Here is a 22,090-nt window from a genome sequence, read left to right as displayed (position 1 = left end):
TTTCACTTTTCTTCAGTCTTCCTTCCTTAGTGGCACCTATGTCAAGGGAAGAGAAAATACATACAACAGTAGCTGCCCCTTATTCTCATTCCTCCCCAATAAGCTTGCAATGGTGTAGGCTGATCCAGGCTTTACGACCCTCAACCTTAACAGCAGTAGGGGTGGTAAGAAGGACTTGAAAAGGGCCCTCCCACCGGGGTTCCAGGCCGTGCTTTCTGGCAAAGTTTTTGATCAATACAAAGGTGCCAGGTCGGATGTTTGGGGGCAACGGCAAATCCGACCGCAAAGGCCTAGCAGCTTTAACCATCGCATGGTTCATGCGTAAAGCATCAGTTAAAGATAAAACATAGGAGATCATCCCATCTGACATCTGATGTATGTCAACAGGAGAATCAGAGAAGTCAGAGCTAAAGGGAGTGCGGAAGGGCCGCCCATACAAAATCTCGGCGGGGGAGAGACGGTGGGCTCCTGCCGGGGACACCCGGAGTTGAAACAAGGCAATGGGCAAATTTTGGAGCCACGAGAGACCATTGTCAGCTGACAGTTTGGCCAATTTAGATTTCAAGGTCTGATTAGCACGTTCCACCACTCCCGCGCTCTGAGGGTGGTAAGCACAGTGGAACTGCTGCTTGATATTAAGAACTTTACAAAGTTCTTGACTAACAAGGGCCACAAAATGAGGGCCGTTATCGGAACTGAGTGTCCGCGGCACACCAAATCTAGGAATAATCTCCTTGAGTAAAGTCTTAACAACAGTGTCAGCCTTGTTATCGGCTGCAGGATAAGCCTCAATCCATTTACTAAAAACATCTACAATAACTAAAACATATTTACACTTGGCCATTCTGGGTAGCTCAATGAAATCCATTTGCAACGTATCGAAGGGGCCTTCAGGCAGCGGGGTTCTACCCTGATCACAGGGGACCCCCTTGCCGGGATTATGCTGCATGCATGTCAAGCATTTTTTAGTTTGTGCACTAGCCAATTGCAGAACACTGGGATGCCACCAAGATTCCCAGACTAAGTCTGCAGTTTGTCTAGCCCCACAGTGTGTTAAGTGATGGACAACATCAACCACCCAGACGGCTAAAACATCAGTCATACACACCTGGCCTGCTGGGGTTTTCCAAAGACCGTCAACGTCCTTGAAACATCCCAGATCAGTCCATTCATGAAGTACATTGTCAGGGGCGTCCCCCTGTAAAGCAACAATATCAGCGGTGGAGGGAGGCTGCTTGTCAGGAACTGAGGCCCTAATAGATTTCCTCTGAACCATCATTAAGGAGCCAGGGAGCTCCGTAGCCTGTTTATTTCCCATAGAAACCGGATCTGTTCCGGCAGAGTGCGCGGAACATTTAATAATGGCCAATTCGCGAGGACTTTGAATGGCCTGTAACAAATTAATGACTTCCTCCCTGTGTACGATAGGAGTCCCCGACGAGGTGAGAAAACCTCGATTTTCCCATAGTGTCCCAAAATCATGGGCAACCCCGAAGGCATATCTAGAGTCAGTATATATATTAGCTGTAAGTCCGGAGGCTAGCTCACATGCCCTAGTTAATGCAATTAATTCAGCTTTCTGAGCCCTTTTGGTTTTGCCAGCCTGGGACATAAAAATCCGGTTCCAGCTGATAGCCTCTATTGTCAGACTGCAGCTGGGGACCGGGTAATCTCCACAGCCCTTGCTGCTGTGTCTGCTGGGGAGGGATGGGAGGTTGCCGCAAGGGGGCCATGGTATTTTGATCACTTTCCCGTACAACAAATTCAGATTTAATAGGTTTTTCGGCCTTAGGACCGTCACCCTCGCCCCATAATGCTTTAATTGCCCTAGCTGTATCACCCTGTGAGGAATTGATCCAATTTAAGTTGTTAGTTTTCCATCTATCTTGTGTAGGTTTAGGCAAAGTGTTCATCAAAAGACTATTATACTGTTGTGAGACAGCCCCCGCTCCCAAAGGGAAAAGAAGGTCCCCAGAATATGTGCCATAAGTTTCATTAAACCTCTGTAGGTATTCCTCAGCACCCTCCCCCTTTTTTGGTTTTAAATTAATAATTTTTGCTAAGTCAACCAGTTTTCTGAGGACCTGCCGCATTGCTTCTTTAATTTCCTGCTCCTGTTGTTGTTGATTCAGGTGTTGTGCTATAAAGGCAGCCCAACTGTTGGCACCAGGGGGCATATTTAATATTTCTAAAAATTTTGTCCACTTCAAGCCAATAAACACAACCCTCAAAAAATTCCAGATATCTTCTCCCACTGCCCCGTAAGCCTGCCAAATGCTTTCAACTGATTCACACCATTTTTGTGGATCGTTATCTTTGTCAGGGAGATTCATAGTCAGTGCCAAAATTTCCTGCGGTTTCCATGGAGTAAAAATTTCTAGGGTAGGAGGGTGAAGAATTGCAGCGACAGGAGGGACAGCGTTCGGCTGGGCAGGGACTCTTACCCGTCCCGCTTGAGGGTTAGGAACAGTACGCATAGGGAACATGTGACCTGAGGGTTCCTCTCTCTCTGAACTGTCATCGTCAGCCTCCTCTGTCCCAGGGTAGGGCAATTGCTGTTCAGGTTCACACTGTGGTGGAGGCCGATATCCTTTTTTTACCTGTGCTTGGGGTAAAACTCCTTCCACTACGTGCCTCCTGGGGTGCTGTACCCGATGGAGGGGGTTGGTGAGGGGATTCCACATTCCTAGAACTAATTCCCTTATCCTCCCATCCTGCACCCAGCCTCAGGTCTGACAATGCCGTCTCCACCGCTTGGTTGGCCAACCGTTTGTTCTTATTAATATTTTCATCAAAATTTGCACATGCAACCTTGAGCTCATGGAGGGTCAAAGGAAGCCCATCCTTAGTGACACTTAACCCCCTTTTTGTAGCATTATGTAACCAACTGTTGTAAACCTTCTGCTCGTGTTGTTGTTTAGCTTCCTCTTTCTTTTTTTAGCATGCATCTCTTAGTTTAGCCATAATTTTCTTACCCTTCTTTCCCCCGTTCCCTTTTTCCATACTAACTCCGTAACTCTTTTTACAATCTCCAATTTCCACGTACCCCCTGCAGGCCATTCATCAGGTCCCAATTTTTCTGTTAACCATCCTGACAATTTCCTGAGTGACTGTGCATCCTCAGGATATTCTGCGCAGACTGTTACAATTAATGATCCCGGATCCTCACATTTATCCATAAACTGTCCCATAATATTCCCTAAACTTTCCCTAACCTTTTGTGAGTATTGCTTTTATGAGATCCTGCTCAAGGGTCTTTAAACCCACTCACACACACGTACGTATCTAACTATTCTTCCCAAAACTTTCCCTAACCTTTTGTGAGTATTGCTTTTATGAGATCCTGCTCAAGGGTCTTTAAACCCACACACACGTACGTATCTAACTATTCTTACTTCTTACCGCGCTCCCAGCGCCTTTTTTTTTCCTACCTTCTATAGCACTCCCAGTGCTTTTGTGGTGGTCCCTTTAAAAAGCTGTTCACTGGTTCGTTCTCGATCCCGTCCGGTAGCAGCTCCTGCTGCGGTGAGTTGGATCCAGGTCCGCCCCTGACTTGGGGAGACACTAGTTGTGAGTCCCAAACGGTATACTCACGTCCTAGTTGGGCCCGTGTCCACCTTGCCACAGCAAGACCGTGTCCTGTTCAACCGTCACCAGGAGCCGCCTTCCGTTGGGATCCCACCGCTGCCACCAAAATGTGAAAGCTCAGCCACGCTACCTGGCTTTCTGTGAACGCCTGTCCAAGAACAGAGAACCACCACTTAATTAATACACTTCAACAGTACTGTTTTTATTCAAGACTATCAGTATATGAATATACTAACAAGACTTGGGAGAGAAAAGCCACTCAGACCACACTGGTTACTAGAGAGTGGATTCTCTCACCGTAGATAGGGAAAGTTGTTACATTTATACATAACTTCTCACGCAATACAGAGTCCCGTGTCATTAAGCTATCACAAAGTATATTAATCAAAGTATACTTAATTGTAAGCTTACACATCAAAACATGCTTTAAATCTAACACACAGCCACCAGCACCCATCTGGTTAAGATCTTAACACTATCTTTAAAGTCTGACATTAACTCCCATTATTTTTCTAACCATTCAAAGCAACAGTCAATTCTCAGAGATGCTCTTTAAATGTAAACATTCAAACCTCATTAGTGTGTTACAACTAGACCATAAGGCTTCAGTACTCTTCTGATGGCTGCCCTTTGACCTAATGCTGGTACTATGTCATTCTCAGATCTGTGGGATTGGACATGTTTACCCAGCCTGTGCAAGTTGCTGTATTAGCAATTTGTTCGCTCAGGATGCTGGGCAATATAGCCAATGTGCTTCAGCCATTTTAGTTAACATTCTAAGCTCCATTTTCTATATGGTCACTATATCTATTTCCAACTTATCAGTAGTGTAGGTTAGGTAGGATTCGGTCGGCGCAACATTGTGGGCCGAAGGGCCTGTACTGCGCTGTATTTTTCTATGTTCTATGTTCTATATAATCTAACAGGTTTATTTGGAAGAACAAGCTTTCGGAGCACTGTTCCTTTGACAGGTAGGTAGTGAGGCAGGATCAGGCTATACAGAATTTATAGTAAAAGATCAACTGATGCAATGTATTGAGCATGGCTAGATTGCTGTTAAGTCTTAATCACTTAAAATAGGTTGCAGGTTTCGATTCGTTAATATGTAAATCTCAGAACTACTTTCAAGTCACAGTCCTGAGATAATTTAAGGTTTTAATTTTTAAAAAAAGTGATATCTCAGCTCAGACAACACATTAACAGTGTGAGGCTAGCATCTGTCTGTATTCCAACCTTGAGTCAGACTGGTTCTATTTCCAAAGTCGGAATTTATAAAAGTCACATGGACTGAATGCCAGCAAATTGTTTGCTTTTTGAATAAAATAGAATGTATCTGCAAATACCAATTTACCCCATAGACTTGTGGGTGCGCATATGCATGTGCACGTGAATGAGAGAGGGAGTAAGAGATTGTGTGTGTGTGTGTGTGTGTGTGTGTGTGTGTGTGTGTGTGTGTGTGTGTGTGTGTGTGTGTGTGTGTGGAGACAATGATGGTTGAATAGACATTGCAACAATCACCAAACAGGGCTGTCCCCTCCCAGTCGGGGAACACTTCAGCAGTCAAGGGCCTTTGGCTTAAGATCTTAGAGTGACCGTCCTCCAAAGAGGAGTGCGGGATACGCAACAACAGAGTCACTGAGCAGAGGTTGAGAGCCAAGTTCGGTACTGGGACCTTGGGTTTGTGTCACTACAGGTGACCCTCGCTACCCTCTCCACTCTCTTGCACACACACACACACACACACACACACACACACACGCACACACACTGGCACACGATTACACTCATGAGATGCACACACCTGCACTCTTGTGTGCACACCCTCTCACAGGCATATGCTCTGTCACATTTGTGCACACACTCTATCAAGCACACATGTACATGCACACACTCTCTCCCTCTCTTCCTCTCACATGCACACACATCGTCTCAATCTCTCCCTCATGCACATACATATAAGTCTTTGGGATCAATTTTCTGAAATTTGTGCTTGATTGTATGTTATTTAATTTTTGAAAATACTTTTCTTTGGCTCAGAACTCTGGTATGTTCATGAATGGAGTCACCTATGATGAGTGCTTGTTTTGTGGTTACCTAGGCATCTTTATTGTGTAAGGCAGCCAAATGATGTAACAGCACTGTAATATTTGAATTATTTCAGCAGTGAAATAAATAAATATTCATATTGTGCCTTTTGCTACCTTGGGACGTCATAAAGTATTTTATAGTGTATTCCTGTTATAAAGTAGGAAACGTGGCAATCAATTTGTGCACAGCACAGTCCCACCAGCAGCAATATGATCAGAATATTTGTTTGTGATGTTGTGGATTAAATGACACTGGAGATAACTTCCCTGCATCTCCTGAAAATAGTGACACAAATTCTTGGTGCGTCCTCCTGAGAGGTTAACAGAGCCACAGGTTAATGTTTGAACCTGAAGGTCACACCTGCAACAGAAAATCAATCCTTCCATGCATCTCTCCATAAAATTAGTGCAAGTTAGATGTTCTGGTCTAATAAATCTTAAACGTCCAACCATCTCACTTGGAAAACTGTTACTATTGTTCACGTTTTCTAGTTTGAAGGTGAGATTATTCAGTATTTTTTCAAGTTAGATTCCAAAGGGTACTTAGGCTTCCATTTAGACAATTCAAACCCAGACCTGCATGGAGTTTTTGATTTACTACACAGATTGATTGATTGGATTTGGCATGGAACTTACTATTGTACCACGAAAGGTAGTTGACATAGGAGAATTTCTTCTGGATTGGTTGCATTTTTGTTATTGCAACATTGCATATTCTTGTATTATGAAATATGTGAAAATTGATTAACCCTAATTAATTGAGCATGCCTTGCATCCTTAAGAATGGTAACTGAAACCTATAAGGTTGCAACAATAATGTTAAGAAAACTATGCATGCAAAGTTTGTAGCTCAGGTGGGGATTTAGGGTGTAGGTTTGCTTGCTGAACTGTAGGCTTGATATCCAGAAGTTTCATTACCTGGCTAGGTAACATCATCAGTGATGACCTCCAAGTGAAGCGAAGCTGTTGTCTCCTGCTTTCCATTTATATCTTTCTCCTAGATGGGGTTCCTGGGGTTTGTGGTGATGTCATGTCCTGTTCGTTTTCTGAGGGGTTGATAGATGGCAAGAAGATCTGTGTTTGTTTATGGCATTGTGGTTGGAGTGCTAGGCCTCTAGGAATTCTCTGGCATGCCTTTGCTTAGCCTGTCCCAGGATAGATGTGTTGTCCCAGTCGAAATGGTGGCTTTTGTTTTCATCCGTGTGTAGGGCTACAAGGGAGAGAGGGTCGTGTCTTTTTGTGGCTAGTTGGTGTTCATGTATGGCTAACTTTCTTCCTGTTTGTCCTACGTAGTGTTTGTGGCAGTCCTTGCATGGAATTTTGTAGATGACGTTGGTTTTGTCCATGGGTTGTACTGGTCTTTTAAGTTTGTTAGTTTTTGTTTGAGTGTTGGTGGGTTTGTGAGCTACTAGGATTCCGAGGGGGGTCTTAGTCTGGCTGTCATTTCTGAAACTACTTTGATGAATGGTAAGGTGGTTAGCGTTTCTGACTGTGTTTGGTCTGCTTGTCGTGGTTTGTTCTTGAGGAATCTGCGCACTGTATGTTTTTGAGTATCCGTTCTTCTTGAATACGTTGTATAGGTGGGTTCTCCACAGTTTTGCGTAGTTCGTCTGTGCTGCAGTGTGTGGTGGCTCGTTGGAATAGTGTTCTGATATAGCTTTGTTTGTGTGTGTTACATAGGACTACATAGGACAAACAGACAGAAAAGTTAGTCACCAGGATACATGAACACCAGCTAGCCACAAAAAGACACAACCCTCTCTCCCTTGTAGCCCTACACACGGATGAAAAAAAAAGCCACCATTTCGACTGGGACAACACATTTATCCTGCGACAGGCTAAGCAAAGGCATGCCAGAGAATTCCTAGCGGCCTGGCACTCCAACCACAACACCATAAACAAACACAGAGCTAGATGCCATCTATCAAACCCCAGGAACCCCATCCAGGAGAAAGATATAAATAGAAAGCAGGAGACAACAGCTTCGCTTCACTTGGCGGTCGCCACTGATGATGTTACCTAGCCAGGTAATGAAACGTCTGGATATCAAACCTACAGCTCAGCAAGCAAACATACACCCTAAAACTATGCATCTTTCCTGCAGGATAGAATTCTCTTAATTTTTGTTATATGCATCTTTCCTTCCTTCCACCCTATACTAATTTCTTGGGTCACATGCCAGGAAATTGTGGGGATTGCTATTACACCTTCTGTTGGTACGATAGGAAATTCTGCCAGATTGCATTTTCTGTACCACACTTATGATCCCAGCTGATAATATTGGATAGTATTAGTCACAATGTGATCCTGTACACAATAAAACTTTGCTTGATAGTTCAGGTATTTAATTTTTGTAGTTGATTATCATAATTGTATTAAAATAGCGATAGGAAAGGATAGACCAGATCTAAAAATTCAAGTTCTAAATTGGAGGAAGGCTAATTTTGACAGTATTAGGCAACAATTTTCAAAAGATAATAGGGGGCAGCTTTGCGCAGGTGAAATGACAACTGAAAATGCAATCACTAGAGTCCAGCGATAGTAGGTTCCTGTTAGGGTGAAGGGCAAAGCTGGCAGGTGTAGAGAATGTTGGATGACCAGAGAAGTTGCCATTTTGGTCAAGATTAAGAAATAAGCTTATGTATAGACAGCAGGGATCGAGTGAATCCTGAGAAAAGTATAAAGTCAGTAGGAATATACTTGAGGTAAATCAGGAGGGCAAATAGAGTTAAGGAGAATCCAAAGAGATTCTAAAAATACATTAACAACAGAATAGTAATTAGGAAGAGAATAGGGCCCCTTAAAGATCAGCAACACTGCCTGTGTAGAACCACGGGGGATGCGGGAGATACTAAATGAGTATTTTGCATCAGTGTTTACTGTGCAGAAAAATATGGAAACGAGAGAACTTCAGAAAATAAATAACAACATCTTGAAAAATTTCAATATTACAGAGAGGAAATGCTGGATGTCTTGAAACACATAAAAGTGGATCAGTCCCCAGGACCTGATCAGGTGTACCCTAGAACTCTGGGAAGCTAGGGAAGTGATTGCGTGGCTCCTTACTGAGAGATTTGTATCATTGACAGCCGCAGGTGAGGTGCAGGAAGACTGAATGTTGGCTAACATGGTATAATTGTTTAAGAAAGGGGATAAGGAAAAGCCAGAAAACTGTAGGTTGGGGAGCCTGACATCAGTGATGGGTAAACTGTTGGAGGGGACCTTGAGGGACAGGATTTATATGTATTTTGGAAAAGCAAGGACTGATTAGGAATAATCAACATGGCTTTGTGCATTGGAAATCGTGTCTCACTAACTTGATTGAGTTTTTTGAAGAAGTGACAAAGAGGGTTGAAGGAAGAGTGGTGGGACGAGATCTGTATGGACTTCAGTAAAGCGTTCGACAAGGTTCCTCATGGTAGACTGGTTAGCAAGGTTAGATCACATAGAATGTGAAGAGAACTAGCCATTTGGGTACAGAACTGGGTCCAAGGTAGTAGACTAAGTGTGGTTGCGGAAGGTTGCTTGTAAGACTGGAGGCCTGTCACCAGCAGTGTGACCTTTATTGGTCAGTGCATTGAGTATAGGAGTTGAGAGATCATATTGCAGCTGTAGTAAGGGCACCTTTTTGAGAACTGCATTAAATCCTGGACTCCTGCTATAGGAAGGATGTTATGAAACTTGAAAGGTTCAGAGAAGATTTGCATGGATGTTGCTAGGGTTGGAGGGGTCGAGTTATTGGATGAATAGGCTGGCGTTATTTTCCTTGGAGCGTTGATGACTAAAGGGTGACCTTGTGGAAGCTTAAAATCATGAGGGGTATGGGCAGAATGAACAACCAAGATCTTTTCCTTGGGTAGGGGACTCCAAAACTAGATGGCATAGGTTTAAGATAAGAGGGGAAGATTTAAGGGGCAACTTCATGCAGAGAGTGGTGCATTTATGGAATGAGCTGCCAGAGGATATGGAGGAGGCTGGTACAATTGCTGCATTTTAAAAAGGCATCTATGGGTATAGGAATAGAAAGATTTAGCGGGATATGGGCCAAATGCTGGCAAATAGGACAAGATTAATTTAGAATGTGTGGTCGGCTTGGACAAGTTGGACCGTAGGGTCTGTTTCTGTGCTGTACAACTCCATGATTCTCAAGTCCCACCTTGTGCAGAGGGATGTCATAATACGTCTGAACATGTTGATTTTAAAAATATATAGAGGTGTGGTGAAATGGTTGTGCCCTTCTTTCTGGTTCAGAAGGTCTGGGTTCAAGTCCCACTTACCCAGATGTGTTAATTAAAAAGAACTGTAAAGGGAAAGGGTGGATGAGTTTAATGCTGATCCTTTTAAAGAATGGTGCTGATTATTATTTGTGTTTTTATCTGTCTTTACAGGATGAGGATAACCTGGTTGAAATGAGGATAGTTAGAAAAATAATGAAATAAGTAGGCGAGGGACTTGTACAATCTTTTATGATTATTCTAGAATTATAGAGATGTACAGCACGGAAACAGGCCCTTCAGTCCAACCTGTCCATGCCAACCAGATATCCCAACCCAATCTAGTCCCATTTGCCAGCATCTGGTCCATATCCCTCCAAACCATTCCTATTCATTTACCCATCCAGATGCCTTTTAAATGTTGCAATTGTACTAGCCTCCACCACTTCCTCTGGCAGCCCATTCCATATACATACCACCCTCTGCGTGAAAAAGGTTGCCCCTTAGATCTCTTTTTATATCTTTCCCCTCTCACCCTCTAGTTCTGGACTCCCCCACCCCAGGGAAAAGACATTGTCTATTTGTTCTATCCATGCTCTTCATGATTTTATAAACTTCTATAAGGTCAGCCCTCGGCCTCCAACACTCCAGGTAAAACAGCCCTCGCCTATTCAACCTTTCCCCATAGCTCAAATCCTCGAACCATGGCAACATATTTGTAAATGTTTTCTGAACCCTTTCAAGTTTCACAACATCTTTCCTCTAGGAAGGAGACCAGAATTTGCAGAAAACAAAGTGGCCATATAGTTGATAATGAAGGGGATGGCTATCAACTGCAAAATATCATCAGTGGTATAAAGACAACTTTAAAATTTATTTTTCTGTATTTTTAATTGTGGTCTGAAATGGAAAATTGTTTCTTAAATAAAGAAACATTGCTGAAAGATTAGTGCATGGGAAAGTGTGAGGTCATCTACTTTGGTAGAAAGAATAGAGGCATGGACTATTTTCTGGATCCTAGTCTAGGTTTCTCTTAAGGTAAAGTTGCAGGTTGAGTTGGTAGTTAGAAAGGCAAATACAGCGCTGTCATTCATCTTGAGAGGGCTAGAATATAAAAGCAGGGATATACTTCTGAGGCTTTATAAGGCTCTGGTCAGACCACATTTAGAGTATTGTGAGCAATTTGGGCCACATACCTCAGGAAGGGTGTACTGGCCCTTGAGCACGTCTAGAGAAGGTTCATGAGAATGATCCCAGTAGTGAAAGGCTTAACAGAAGACGAACATTTGACTCTGGGACTATATTTGATGGAATTTAGAAGGATGAGGGCATATCTATATGAAACTTACAGAATACTGAATGACCTGGACAGAGTGGACGTTGGGAAGATGTTTCCATTGGCATGAGAGATGAGGACCCGAACGCACAGTCTTAGAGAAAAGGGAAGACCTTTTTAGAACCGATCAGGAGTGACGTCTTTAGCCAGAGAGTGGTGAATCTGTGGAATTCATTGCCACAGAAGTCTATGGAGGCCAGGTCATTGACTTTACTTAAAACAGAGGTAGATAAGATCGTGATTGCCAAAAGGGATCAAAGGTTATGGGGTCAAAGTGGAAAAATGTGGTTGAAAAACCCATCAGCCAGGATTAAATGGTGGAGCAGATTCAATGGGCCGAATGGCCTAATTTGTGCTCCGATGTCTTGTGGTCTTATTATCACAGCTTTGAAAGATGGTATAATGGGCCAGAGCAGACCGCCCAACAAAATTTAGAAAGGTGGCCTGTACCATAACTTTTTTTCTTATTTTAATAGTAGATGTGAAGTGCACGTTGCAGATGTGATGCAACTGGTCAAACCACTCAACATTAAGCAAAACACAATGTATTTGAACACTAACATTAAAATACAAACAAAAGGAGGAGCTATTTCAAATAACTTAATTATTGGAAAACCTAACCAAGTAATAGATACAGTACCTATTACAGAACCTATTGTTCCAATATCATAACATCCCATAAAGATACCCTTGGCGAAAAGGTAAATTGAGACAAAAGTTCTTTCTTTCAGTTTTCCAATCCAGGAGGGAACAGCATCAAGAGATTTCAGAGAATGTAGCAGTGAGGAATCATTTTACTGAAGCTCCAATTCTTCTGGGACCCAAACAGCTTCTGACTGCTACAGCTAAAAAACGAGAAAACCCAATCTGAGGAAAACTGGCCACTTCCCTTCCATTGTTACAACTATTTTAAGGTGGCCTCAGATTTTTGATTTAGGCTATTTCCGTAGCCACTTTGGCACCTCCCTTCAAAGAAAACCCAGAATAAAATAAACTTTTTAAAGTGACCACATCTTCACACTCGTCACCTGACATTCATAAATGCCATTAACACAGTCTCAAGCAGTTGTTGAAGCGTGGTTTACTGATGAGCTGCAGACAAGGGGAAGTTGAGATTCAGCTGGTAACAAGTAGCTTATTGATCTGTTGGCGATTGACTGGTTATTGATGAGAAAGGCTTTTTGCCTGTCAGCATCTGTGTGATTGGTTCTCGGATATCTGAACAGCTTGTGGTTATGAACAGGACAGTTAGAAGGCAATAGACTTTGACTATTTAGGAGATCTCGCTGTTTGTTCTCTATGGTAAAACCCACTTCAGACCTGGAAAAAAATTGTTTATATTTCCTTCAGTTGCTGTACGCTGTGACTTTTTAATTTAAAAAGTCAGACCTTTTCTAAGTGTGAACCAGTTACCCTGTGTCTCATGGAAACCATGGAAGTATTCAGAAAAGGAAGACGAAATAACAGCGTTCTGATCAGCACAAGGATGATCTCAGGTGCCACTGAACTGCTTTCCCAATTTTACCATATTCCCATGTCTTTTTTTTTGTCTGTGTGTTGTAAGGGGCCATTTGTGACAAGACCAGAGTTGTAACTAGTAGAGTTTTAAACCAATGGTTCATTATTGTTTTTCTTTAGCTGGAATGCACTTATGTGTAATGAATAGTAACTCTTGTTAAGTACTGAAATTTGATACATGCTATCTGTCACCCTGGGCCAGAAAGATTGGTACATTGGTGAATTTTGCATAATTTTAAGTATCTTCAATAGTTATGACAAACCTGAGAGTATCAGTTTGATTTCTAGAGTGTAACCCCATTGATAGTTCATTTGAGTTGGCAAAAATTGGCAAATGAATTCATTTATGGAAAATTGTGAGACTGTTTGTTTGGGAAGGGAAAACAAAGAAGAGAATACACATTAAGTCGGAGGATATGAAGAGACCTTGTTCATAGTGTTTATGTCCATAGGTCCCTGAAGGTGACTGAACAGGTCGATAAGATAGTAAAGAAGGCATATGAGATGGCTTCCTTAATTGGGTGAGTTATTGAATACAAAAACAGAATCTAATGCTGGCACTATCTAAGATATTGATTAGGCCATAGATTGAGTTTTATTTACTTTTCCTGTCACAATATTAAAGGAAGGACATAATTGTTCTGAAGAAAATACAGGGGAAATTTGGAAAAAATGTTACCAGGGATTGAAAACTACAGCTGTGAGGAAAGATAGGGTGGTCTGGGGTTGTCTTCCCTTAGACCTGTGAAAAGTGAGGAGTAATTTAATTGAGATGCATAAATAATGAGGGATTTTGGATAAGACTGAACAGTGCAAACCAATTTACCCAAATGGAAAGATCAGTTACGTGGGGCCACAGACTTAAGGTGTTTGGTAGAAGGATTAGAAATCTTAGGTAGAAAAACATTTTCACGCAAATTTGGTGGATGTCCGAAATTCGCTATCTGGTTCAGTACTTGAAATAGAAACATTCAATTTATTTCACAGGAACCTAGATCTGTACCTGCACAGCCTTAATCTCCAAAACTATGGACCAGGAGCTGGAAGTGAGATTAGAATGGGCAGCTAATTTACTCAGTCAGTGCAAACACAATTAAAATTTTCTTCCATCTTCAATGTGACCCCACCCTTTAAAAAAGGATGAAGGGAGAAAACCAACTGTTACACACCAGTTAGTATCTCACCAGTAGGGAAAATGTTAGCGTTATGAAGGATGTGATAACAGGACACTTAAAAATTACTCTGAGTCAACATGGATTTATGAAAGGGAGATTTTGTTCTATAAAGATTCTGGAGTTTTTTTCAATGAATGTATGTCGAGTCATAGATGTACAGCAGGAAACAGCTCGCCTATGCTGGCCAGATATCTTAACTTAATCTAGTCCTATTTGCTAGTACTTGACCCATTTCCTTTTTAACCCTTCCTATTCATATACCCATTCAGATGTCTTTACCAGCCTCCACCACTTCCTCTGGCAGCTCATTCTTAACATGCACTACCCTTTGTGTGAAAAAGTTACCCCTTAGGTTCTTTTTATATCTTTCCCTTCTCACCCTAAACCTATGCCCTCTAATTCTGGAGTCTCCCATCCCAGGGAAAAGACCTTGTCTATTTATCCTATCCATGCCCCTCATGATTATATAAACCTCTATAAGGTGGCCCCTCAGCCTCCGATGCTCGAGGGAAAACAGCCCCAGTCTATTCAGCCTCTCCCTATAGCTCAAATCCTCCAATCCTGGCAACGTCCTTGTAAATCTTTTCTGAACCCTTTCAAGTTTCATAACATCCTTCTAATAAGGAGGAGACCAAAATTGAACACCATATTCCAATAGTGGCCTAACCAAGGTCCTGTACAGGCACACATGACCTCCCAATTCCTCTATGCAATACTCTGACCAATAAAGGAAAGCATACCAAACACCGCCTTCACCATCCTATCTACCTGCGACTCTACTTTCAAGGAGCTATGAACCTGAACTCATCTCTTTGTTCAGCCTTGCCATTTAGTGTATAAGTCCTGCTAAGATTTGCTTTTCCAAAGTACAGCACCTCACATTAATCTAAATTAAACTCCATTTGTCACTCCTCAGCCCATTGGTCCATTTGGTCAAGATTCTGTTGTACTCTGAGGTAACCTTTTTCGCTTCCACTACACCTCCAATTTTGGTGTCATCTGCAAACTTAGTAACTATACCTCCTATGTTGACATCCAAATCATTTATATAAATGGTGAAAAGTCATGGATCCAGCACCAAACCTTGTGGCCCTCCACTGGTGACAGGCCTCCAGTCTGAAAAGCAACCCTCCACCCTCTGTCTTCTACCTTTCAGCCAGTTCTGTATCCAGATGGCTAGTTCTCCCTGTATTTCATGAGATCTAACCTTGCTAACCAGTCTTCAGTGGGGAACCTTGTCGAACGCTTTACTGAAGGCCGTAGAGATCACATCCACCACTCTGCCCTCATCAATTCGTTTTGTTACTTCTTCAGTAGACTCGATGAAGGAGAGCCAATGTGTGATTAAATAGATATTTTCAAAAAGCTTTTGATAAAATCCCGTGTAAGTGATTATTATGTAAAATTAGCGGAAACACCCCTGCATAAATTGAGAATTAGTTTATAGATGGAAAACTAAATAGGAATATGTGGGCTATCTTTGGAATTGAATGTGGTGACAAGTATGATATCAACAGTTGAATGAAGGAATCAAGTGTATTCATTCCAAGTTTGATGACTAAACAAACCTAGATAGGAGTGGTAAGGAGGAAGTGAAGTGGCTTCAGGGAAAATAACCAAGTTGAGTGAATAGGCAAATACATAGAAGGTACAATATAATGTGGATAAATGTGAAGTTATCCACTTCAGTAGGAAAACAGAATGGCAGTGTATTGCTAAAACTGATAGATTGGGGACTATTAATGCCCAAGGCACCTGGGTTGTTGAAAGCTAGCATTCAGTGCATCAAGTCTGAGGCAGATGGTATGTTGCTCTTCATTGTAAGAGGGTTTGTCCACAGGAGAAAATAAGTCTTACTGGAGATCTACAGTGCCTTGATGTGACCAGCCTAACTTGGGTCTCCTTATCAAAGACATACTTGGTGAACAAGCATTCACCAGACTGAATGCTGAAATGGTAGCATTTTTGTCAAGAGATTTTATTGGTGGGGGGAGCAGGGTGTTCAACTCAAGAGGTCATTTTATGAGGATATGCAGTAGGGCATTTTGGACTGCAATGAGAAATTTCTTCCACAGATGGTATGGAAGTAAAGTCACTGTTTTTAAGAAAGACATAGATTTTTTAGAAACAAAAGATGTAGAGAGAGCAGGAATATAGCATTGAGATATTGGATCCACCATGATCCTTTTGAATGGCAGTATGGGCTTGATGGCCTAATCTTATTCTGTTTCTCTTGGCTGTGTTCATGGTAATACATGTCTATAGCCAGAACTTCATCTATCAACTATGACACCAAGGTTGCCATGGTCTGATTTAATTGTTTAATTGTTTTAGGAGAGTCTGGGAGTCAGTAGCTAAAACAGAGATAGTTTTCAGTCCTCTCTTACATGACGTCAGTCTTATGAATATTTAATTGAAGGACATTTCTGCTTATTTAGAACAGGTATTTGTGAAGAGGACTTATAACTTAGTTATTGAGGTGATATTGAGGTAGAATTTGAGAGTTGTCAGCATATCTGAGAGAATTAAGTCTGCTTTTCAATTAACCTGACCAAGAAACAACCTGCATATGACTAATAGGAGAAGCCAAGAGTAAAACCAAGCTAAAATAACCAGCAATACTTGACTGCTTGTTCATTGTCCTCTCTGAACTTTATTGTGGGCTGTCAAAAATAGTTGTTGAAGGCAAAAGAAGTGTTCACTTGTATGTTGAACATAAATGTACATTTACTCCAGTGATTTGAGCTTTTGTTCATTTGAAAAAGAGATGCAAAGTTTGATTGTCTACATCTATTTCAGAAATTCTGGTGAGTGGATTATTCCCTTTGAGAATATTGCAGATTACTTAAGTGATGTATTTTAATAACTACAAGAAAATTCTCTCATACCTAATTCGTATGGTATAAATGTGCAGGTGATGAAATGAAAGATCAGATCTTCTGGAGCATATAGGTGGATATAAGATGGATATCTCATTGCAATTGTCATCTATTCACCTTGCCAATTCTAGAGTATCATGCTACGTTTACGATGTAAAGCAAAGAATGGAACTCATCTGATGCAAGGACTGACTTCAGTATCTAATATCCAAGAGTTAAAAGATAAAGTGGAAGAGTTAACTGGAATTCCAAGTGCACTGCAAAAAATCATGGTGGGATTTCCTCCATCCAGTCTAGATCTTCGGAATGGAGAACTGCCTCTCAAAGATTGTCCTATCAAATCTGGTAAGTCTGTTGAAGATAAAGTATAGAGAGGGAGATTGAAAAATCAGTATTGGTTAAAGTCGTTAACCTGAATTCTTATGCTCCGATAGTGCTACTCCTTCATCAGGTAGGAGGAGCAGTGATCTGAAAGCTAGTACTTCCAAATAAACCTGTTGGACTGTAACCTGGTGTTGTGATTTCCTTTGCTTTCACATTTGGGTTTCTTTGTTTGGGACATTGAGCTACTGTGAGACCAGGTTTGACTGCTTAAATATTGATCAGCTGAATTTGCACTATACTATTAAGGATCAGGGAGACATTTCATAAAGTATTGACTAAGAATTGTTCTAATTCAGTTCTCAAAATGCAGATAAAATTGGCATGTTCAGTTGGAAGGAAATGCACAATTTTTTTCTCCCTTTTGGCTTTTTCTTAACAGTTTTGCTGTATTGTGATTACATGGCAGTAAACTGGTTTAAATGTGTGCAGATTGAACAGTCCAACAGTTTCATACTATTCCTTATATAATGCCTTATGCAATCGCATAAGCTGCAGCAAATCCAATACGAAGGTTCACAATTCCTTGAAAATGAGATGTATGCAATGATGATCCAAATTTTTATTTGGTAAGAAGGATATTAATTGGATAACCTAATGTTGATCTGACTTTTTTTTTGTAAAGCTGTATTATTCATACAAAGTGTATGTAAATATAATTTGATCATTACAGGGGTCCTCACTTTTTGAACATCTGACTTACGACCACGATCCCATACAGGGTGAAATTTTAAAGACCTGACATGCAAATGTTTCCTGTACTTTCAATTGGTTATTTTATATCCTCCTGTATTGTGTTCTGATTTGTGTATAAATCGACTCACGACCCAGGAACTGCCTGTATTGATAGTCATTTTTTTTCTGCTCTGTAGCTGGCTTGCCCTGACACCCAAAGATTTTTGCCTGTCTTGGTCAGACCATCCTGCAGAAAAATCAGAACACAAACTATTTCACTAAAATATAATCACTAGAAAAAATTAAGATCGCGGTTATAAATCGTGGCTCAACTGAGGATGCTTGCTATCCTTAGGTTACAATTGCATTTTCCATTGCCTGGAACTTACAAGACTCTACAAAGAATCATTCTGAAAATTATCCTAAATGTAAATAATACCAAGATCTTGCGATATTGTTAAATTGCTTTTGCATTTTGATATTTACAGCCATTCTTTGCAATTATTTCCTGTCCAATGATCCACCAATTTGGGAAATCTCATATTATTTTTCATATAATGCCCATGGAGGCAAAGCAAAATTGTTTTGTTATACCAATGTCTTACTATTGCACCAAAGTCTAGTGAGCAACAACCAACCCCAAGCAGGTTAATGTTCTTCTGAGAAATTTTCAATCATAGTGCAATTTTTTTCTTTACAGGTACAGAACACAACTTGCAATCTCCAGAAAGACTTTGTTTGCTAGTTACTGATCCAAAAAATAACATAAAATTATATTTTCCAGAATTTTGGATTTTTTTTGTATCTGTTTCTTACTGTTATGATATTTCACAATGAAAGGATAAATTTCATTCAATTGTCCATTAAGTAAGTAATTTTAATTTCTGTTGTCTGATTGTATCGCTATTGATGATTACCCTCAACAAAAATGCAATGCTTATTTATCTACAATAATAATTCTAGAAATATGTGGTGTGGTGAAATCTAAACTGTCTACCCTGACTTTCAGCTCACCCCCCCGCCCCCCCCCATATCCCTTTTCTAATGACATTGAAACAAGCTGTGGTGTAGTTTTCTTAGTGCTCCTACTAGTTGATTCATTCCCAAGTGATATGATTACATTGTCTGTAAATTCAAGAAGTGAAAACTGAAGGGCATAATAAATGTGCTTCTTCATATTGATAGACACGTATTTCCATTTGCAAATCTGTGGTGAACATCAAGGATCACTTGTTCCTTCTCTCTTATTTTCTAATCACAAGTGTTCAGAATATTTTTACACATTTCTGGAGCAGATGGGATTTGAACCTAGGCCTTCTAGTCCAGAGGTGGTGACAAAACTGTTGTGTCACAAGAATACCTATTTGTCCCTTCTCTACCTTGTGTTGCTAAGCTGTGATGTAGTCACAATTGTAGCAATCCCAGAAGAGACAGACAGTCTCCGCCTAGGTCAGGGATCTACCTTGAAACTTTGGTTTGTACAAACAGTACCACTCTGAGGAGTACTTTTTTTTAACTGATTCTTTAGAGGAAATCATTATTAGTAATTTGAAAAAGTTGACTCCACAAGAATTGCATAACTAACCTTTACTTGATTGAATGAACCAATTATAAAAAATGAAAACATTCATGGTGGATCAGGCCAAACATTGTTTTGCAATAGCAAAACTAAAATAAACTAGCAACTAAAGAAACTCAACCTCAAGTCCATCCATAAACTGCAGAAATTGAATAATTCTAAATTTTCCAAAATGTAGCAGCACTAGTTTGTGTAAATAATAACTTGGGTAACTGCTATTAGACAACTGGTTTAAATTCATACTTAATTATTTACTTGGGTTAAGGCATGACTTTGTGTTTGGCAACTGTGTTTAGGATGTAGGCTGAATGCAGGCATAGAAGGAAATCTAGGAAACAGGGCAAACTCTGCTGGTTGGAGTCAGTCAACTAGAGTCATGATGTACATAAGTATACGTGAGTTGTTTAATACCATTCATCTCTTTTAGTAATTGTTTCTTTGTGTGGTTGTGGATACTAGTTGAAGTTGATGGGGAAAATGTCATGATGTAGAATGTGATTAGTGTAATAGAGAGAGTATGATCAATTGTGAAAGATTTCATGTAAAACAATATCCTGTACAAGATAAAAGTGAGAAGAGTAAAGAAGACATGATGAACATATTTAATATATTACAAGGCTTGCATTAAGACTCAATGCAATGTTTATCTGGAGAGCTAGTAGCATTGTATAATAAAGTCACTATAATCCTACCAAACTATATGGCTTCTCTCCCATTAAAGGGAGATTATTGGGGTTAGCTCAGTTGGCAGGAGAGCCAGTTTGTGATGCAGTGTGATTACACAGTATACAACTAGTGACATATCTCTCTTCTAAGCCTGCAAAGATTAATAAATAAAGGTTCATTGTTCAGACTATGAAACCTTTGCAAAAGAACTACAATCAAAATGAATGTGCAGGCCCCTGAAAACATTTTCTGCACACTAGAAATCGCTTTGTTCTTTCATGCTAGATTTAAGTGTAATCCAAATGATTATTGGGGAATGTGAACTTTGAAGCATGATAACAAGTAATGTGTGTAAACATCAACTGTATATGAAACTGTAAGATAAAATGGGCTGTGTGAACCAAGCTAAATATCCGAATTTTCAGCACAATAGCAGTGAATATTTTTAAAAAGACAATATTTCTTCGTTGTAAAACACTTTCCAGTGACTTCTGGTTATGCATAAAACTTTTATAATGTACATTTTTTGTCCAAAAATGAGTGACAAAAATTTATTTCAAAACTTACAGAAATTGAAAATGTTTAAAGTAAATTATTAGTATTAAGCTGGTTATTATGTCATCTTTTTAATAACAAAATAAGATTGCATTAAATGTATCATTTTACTTTTCTGCAGGAGATACTTTGATTGTGGAAGAAGAAAGGGATACTTTGAAGATCAAAGTCTCAGTGTCGAACTTTAGTGCTAAAAGTTCAGATAAAGATACTTTCCCACGTCTGATACGGCATGTTGTGCCTGCAGATAATTCATGTCTCTTCACAAGCATCCACTATGTGGTAGAAGGAGGTATTTGTGAGCCATCCTGTGCTCCAGAAATGCGAAATTTGATAGCACAGATTGTGGCAAGTGACCCTGATTCCTACACTGAAGCTGTACTAGGAAAATCTAATGGGGATTACTGCAACTGGATTCGACAAGAAGACACTTGGGGAGGAGCCATTGAAATCTCTCTCTTATCCAAGTTTTACCAATGTGAAATATGTGTTGTGGACACACAAACTGTGCGAATAGACCGGTTTGGAGAGGATGTAGGTTACACAAAACGTGTCCTCCTGATTTATGATGGAATCCATTATGACCCATTAGAACGACAATTTGAAGATCCTGAAACACCCCCACAAACCATCTTCTCCACAGCAGATGATGTTGTGCTGGCCCATGCCCTGGAGTTGGCAGATGAAGCGAGAAGGAAACGACAATTTACTGACCTTAATAGATTCACTTTGCGATGTGTTGTCTGCCAAAAGGGACTGGTGGGTCAGGTAGAGGCTCGAGACCATGCCAAAGAGACTGGGCACACCAACTTTGGGGAGATATGACAATCAAAATACTGTTACCTACCTCATATTCCTAAAATGTACTGGGATAATTTAATCCCTAGGAATTAAATTGAATTTTAAGGAGTGTTTTTTTTAAATCCTGGATGATTAAACCATGAGCTGGTCAAATTGTTGGTTGTTTGCAAAGGTCGGACCTCATTCTTAATTTTTCTGTTTACATAGCAAGAATTGCATTTGACTTTTTAATTATCTTATTTCATTCAAAGATAAATGTTTTGATTTCATAGCTATTGAAATTAGTTAATCCTATAGTGTGTTAGGTGCCTGAAAATTATAGACATGGATAAATTTCTTTGTCTTAAATTTGGGTTGCTTTTACCTCCACAGAGTTAAACACATCTGCAAGTGTCATATTTGCAAAATTGTTTAATGCAAACTAAGTCAAAAAATAAGCTATAAGTCTTTTTATTTTTGTGACTAGTCATTTCAGAAGACTCAAGGTTTAGTGAACTGTAGTTCTATTGTTTCAAAGTATTTTTTTGTTTGGCAACCATTTTGTGATCAGCTCATGGAAGTCACAGGTACGTACTTAAATAACTACATTAGACCTGGCATCTATTGACATATTCAGGGGAGTACTTTTCATATTTT

General features: G+C 40.2%; 1 protein-coding gene across 2 annotated transcripts in view; it reads left to right on the top strand.

Annotated features, from left to right (window-relative positions):
* yod1 (YOD1 deubiquitinase) overlaps positions 1-21,652 on the top strand; it is a 28,621-nt gene extending 6,969 nt beyond the window's left edge. Inside the window, exons 1-3 of one of the 2 annotated variants that reach the window (XM_060845192.1) lie at positions 13,207-13,264; positions 16,929-17,142; positions 20,775-21,652. In XM_060845192.1, coding sequence (XP_060701175.1) covers positions 16,935-17,142; positions 20,775-21,478 — 912 coding nt within the window. In that variant the 5' untranslated portion in view covers positions 13,207-13,264; positions 16,929-16,934 and the 3' untranslated portion in view covers positions 21,479-21,652. Of the gene's footprint in view, positions 1-13,206; positions 13,265-16,928; positions 17,143-20,774 lie in introns of those variants that run through there. The other variant, XM_060845191.1, reaches the window with a different exon arrangement.
* Positions 21,653-22,090: the final 438 nt, after the last annotated feature.

This window comes from Hemiscyllium ocellatum, chromosome 26, assembly GCF_020745735.1.
Source record: "Hemiscyllium ocellatum isolate sHemOce1 chromosome 26, sHemOce1.pat.X.cur, whole genome shotgun sequence".
Classification (NCBI taxonomy): Eukaryota; Metazoa; Chordata; class Chondrichthyes; order Orectolobiformes; family Hemiscylliidae; genus Hemiscyllium; species Hemiscyllium ocellatum.
Note: the sequence above shows the minus strand (reverse complement) of the source record. Positions and strands in the feature narration are given on the sequence as shown.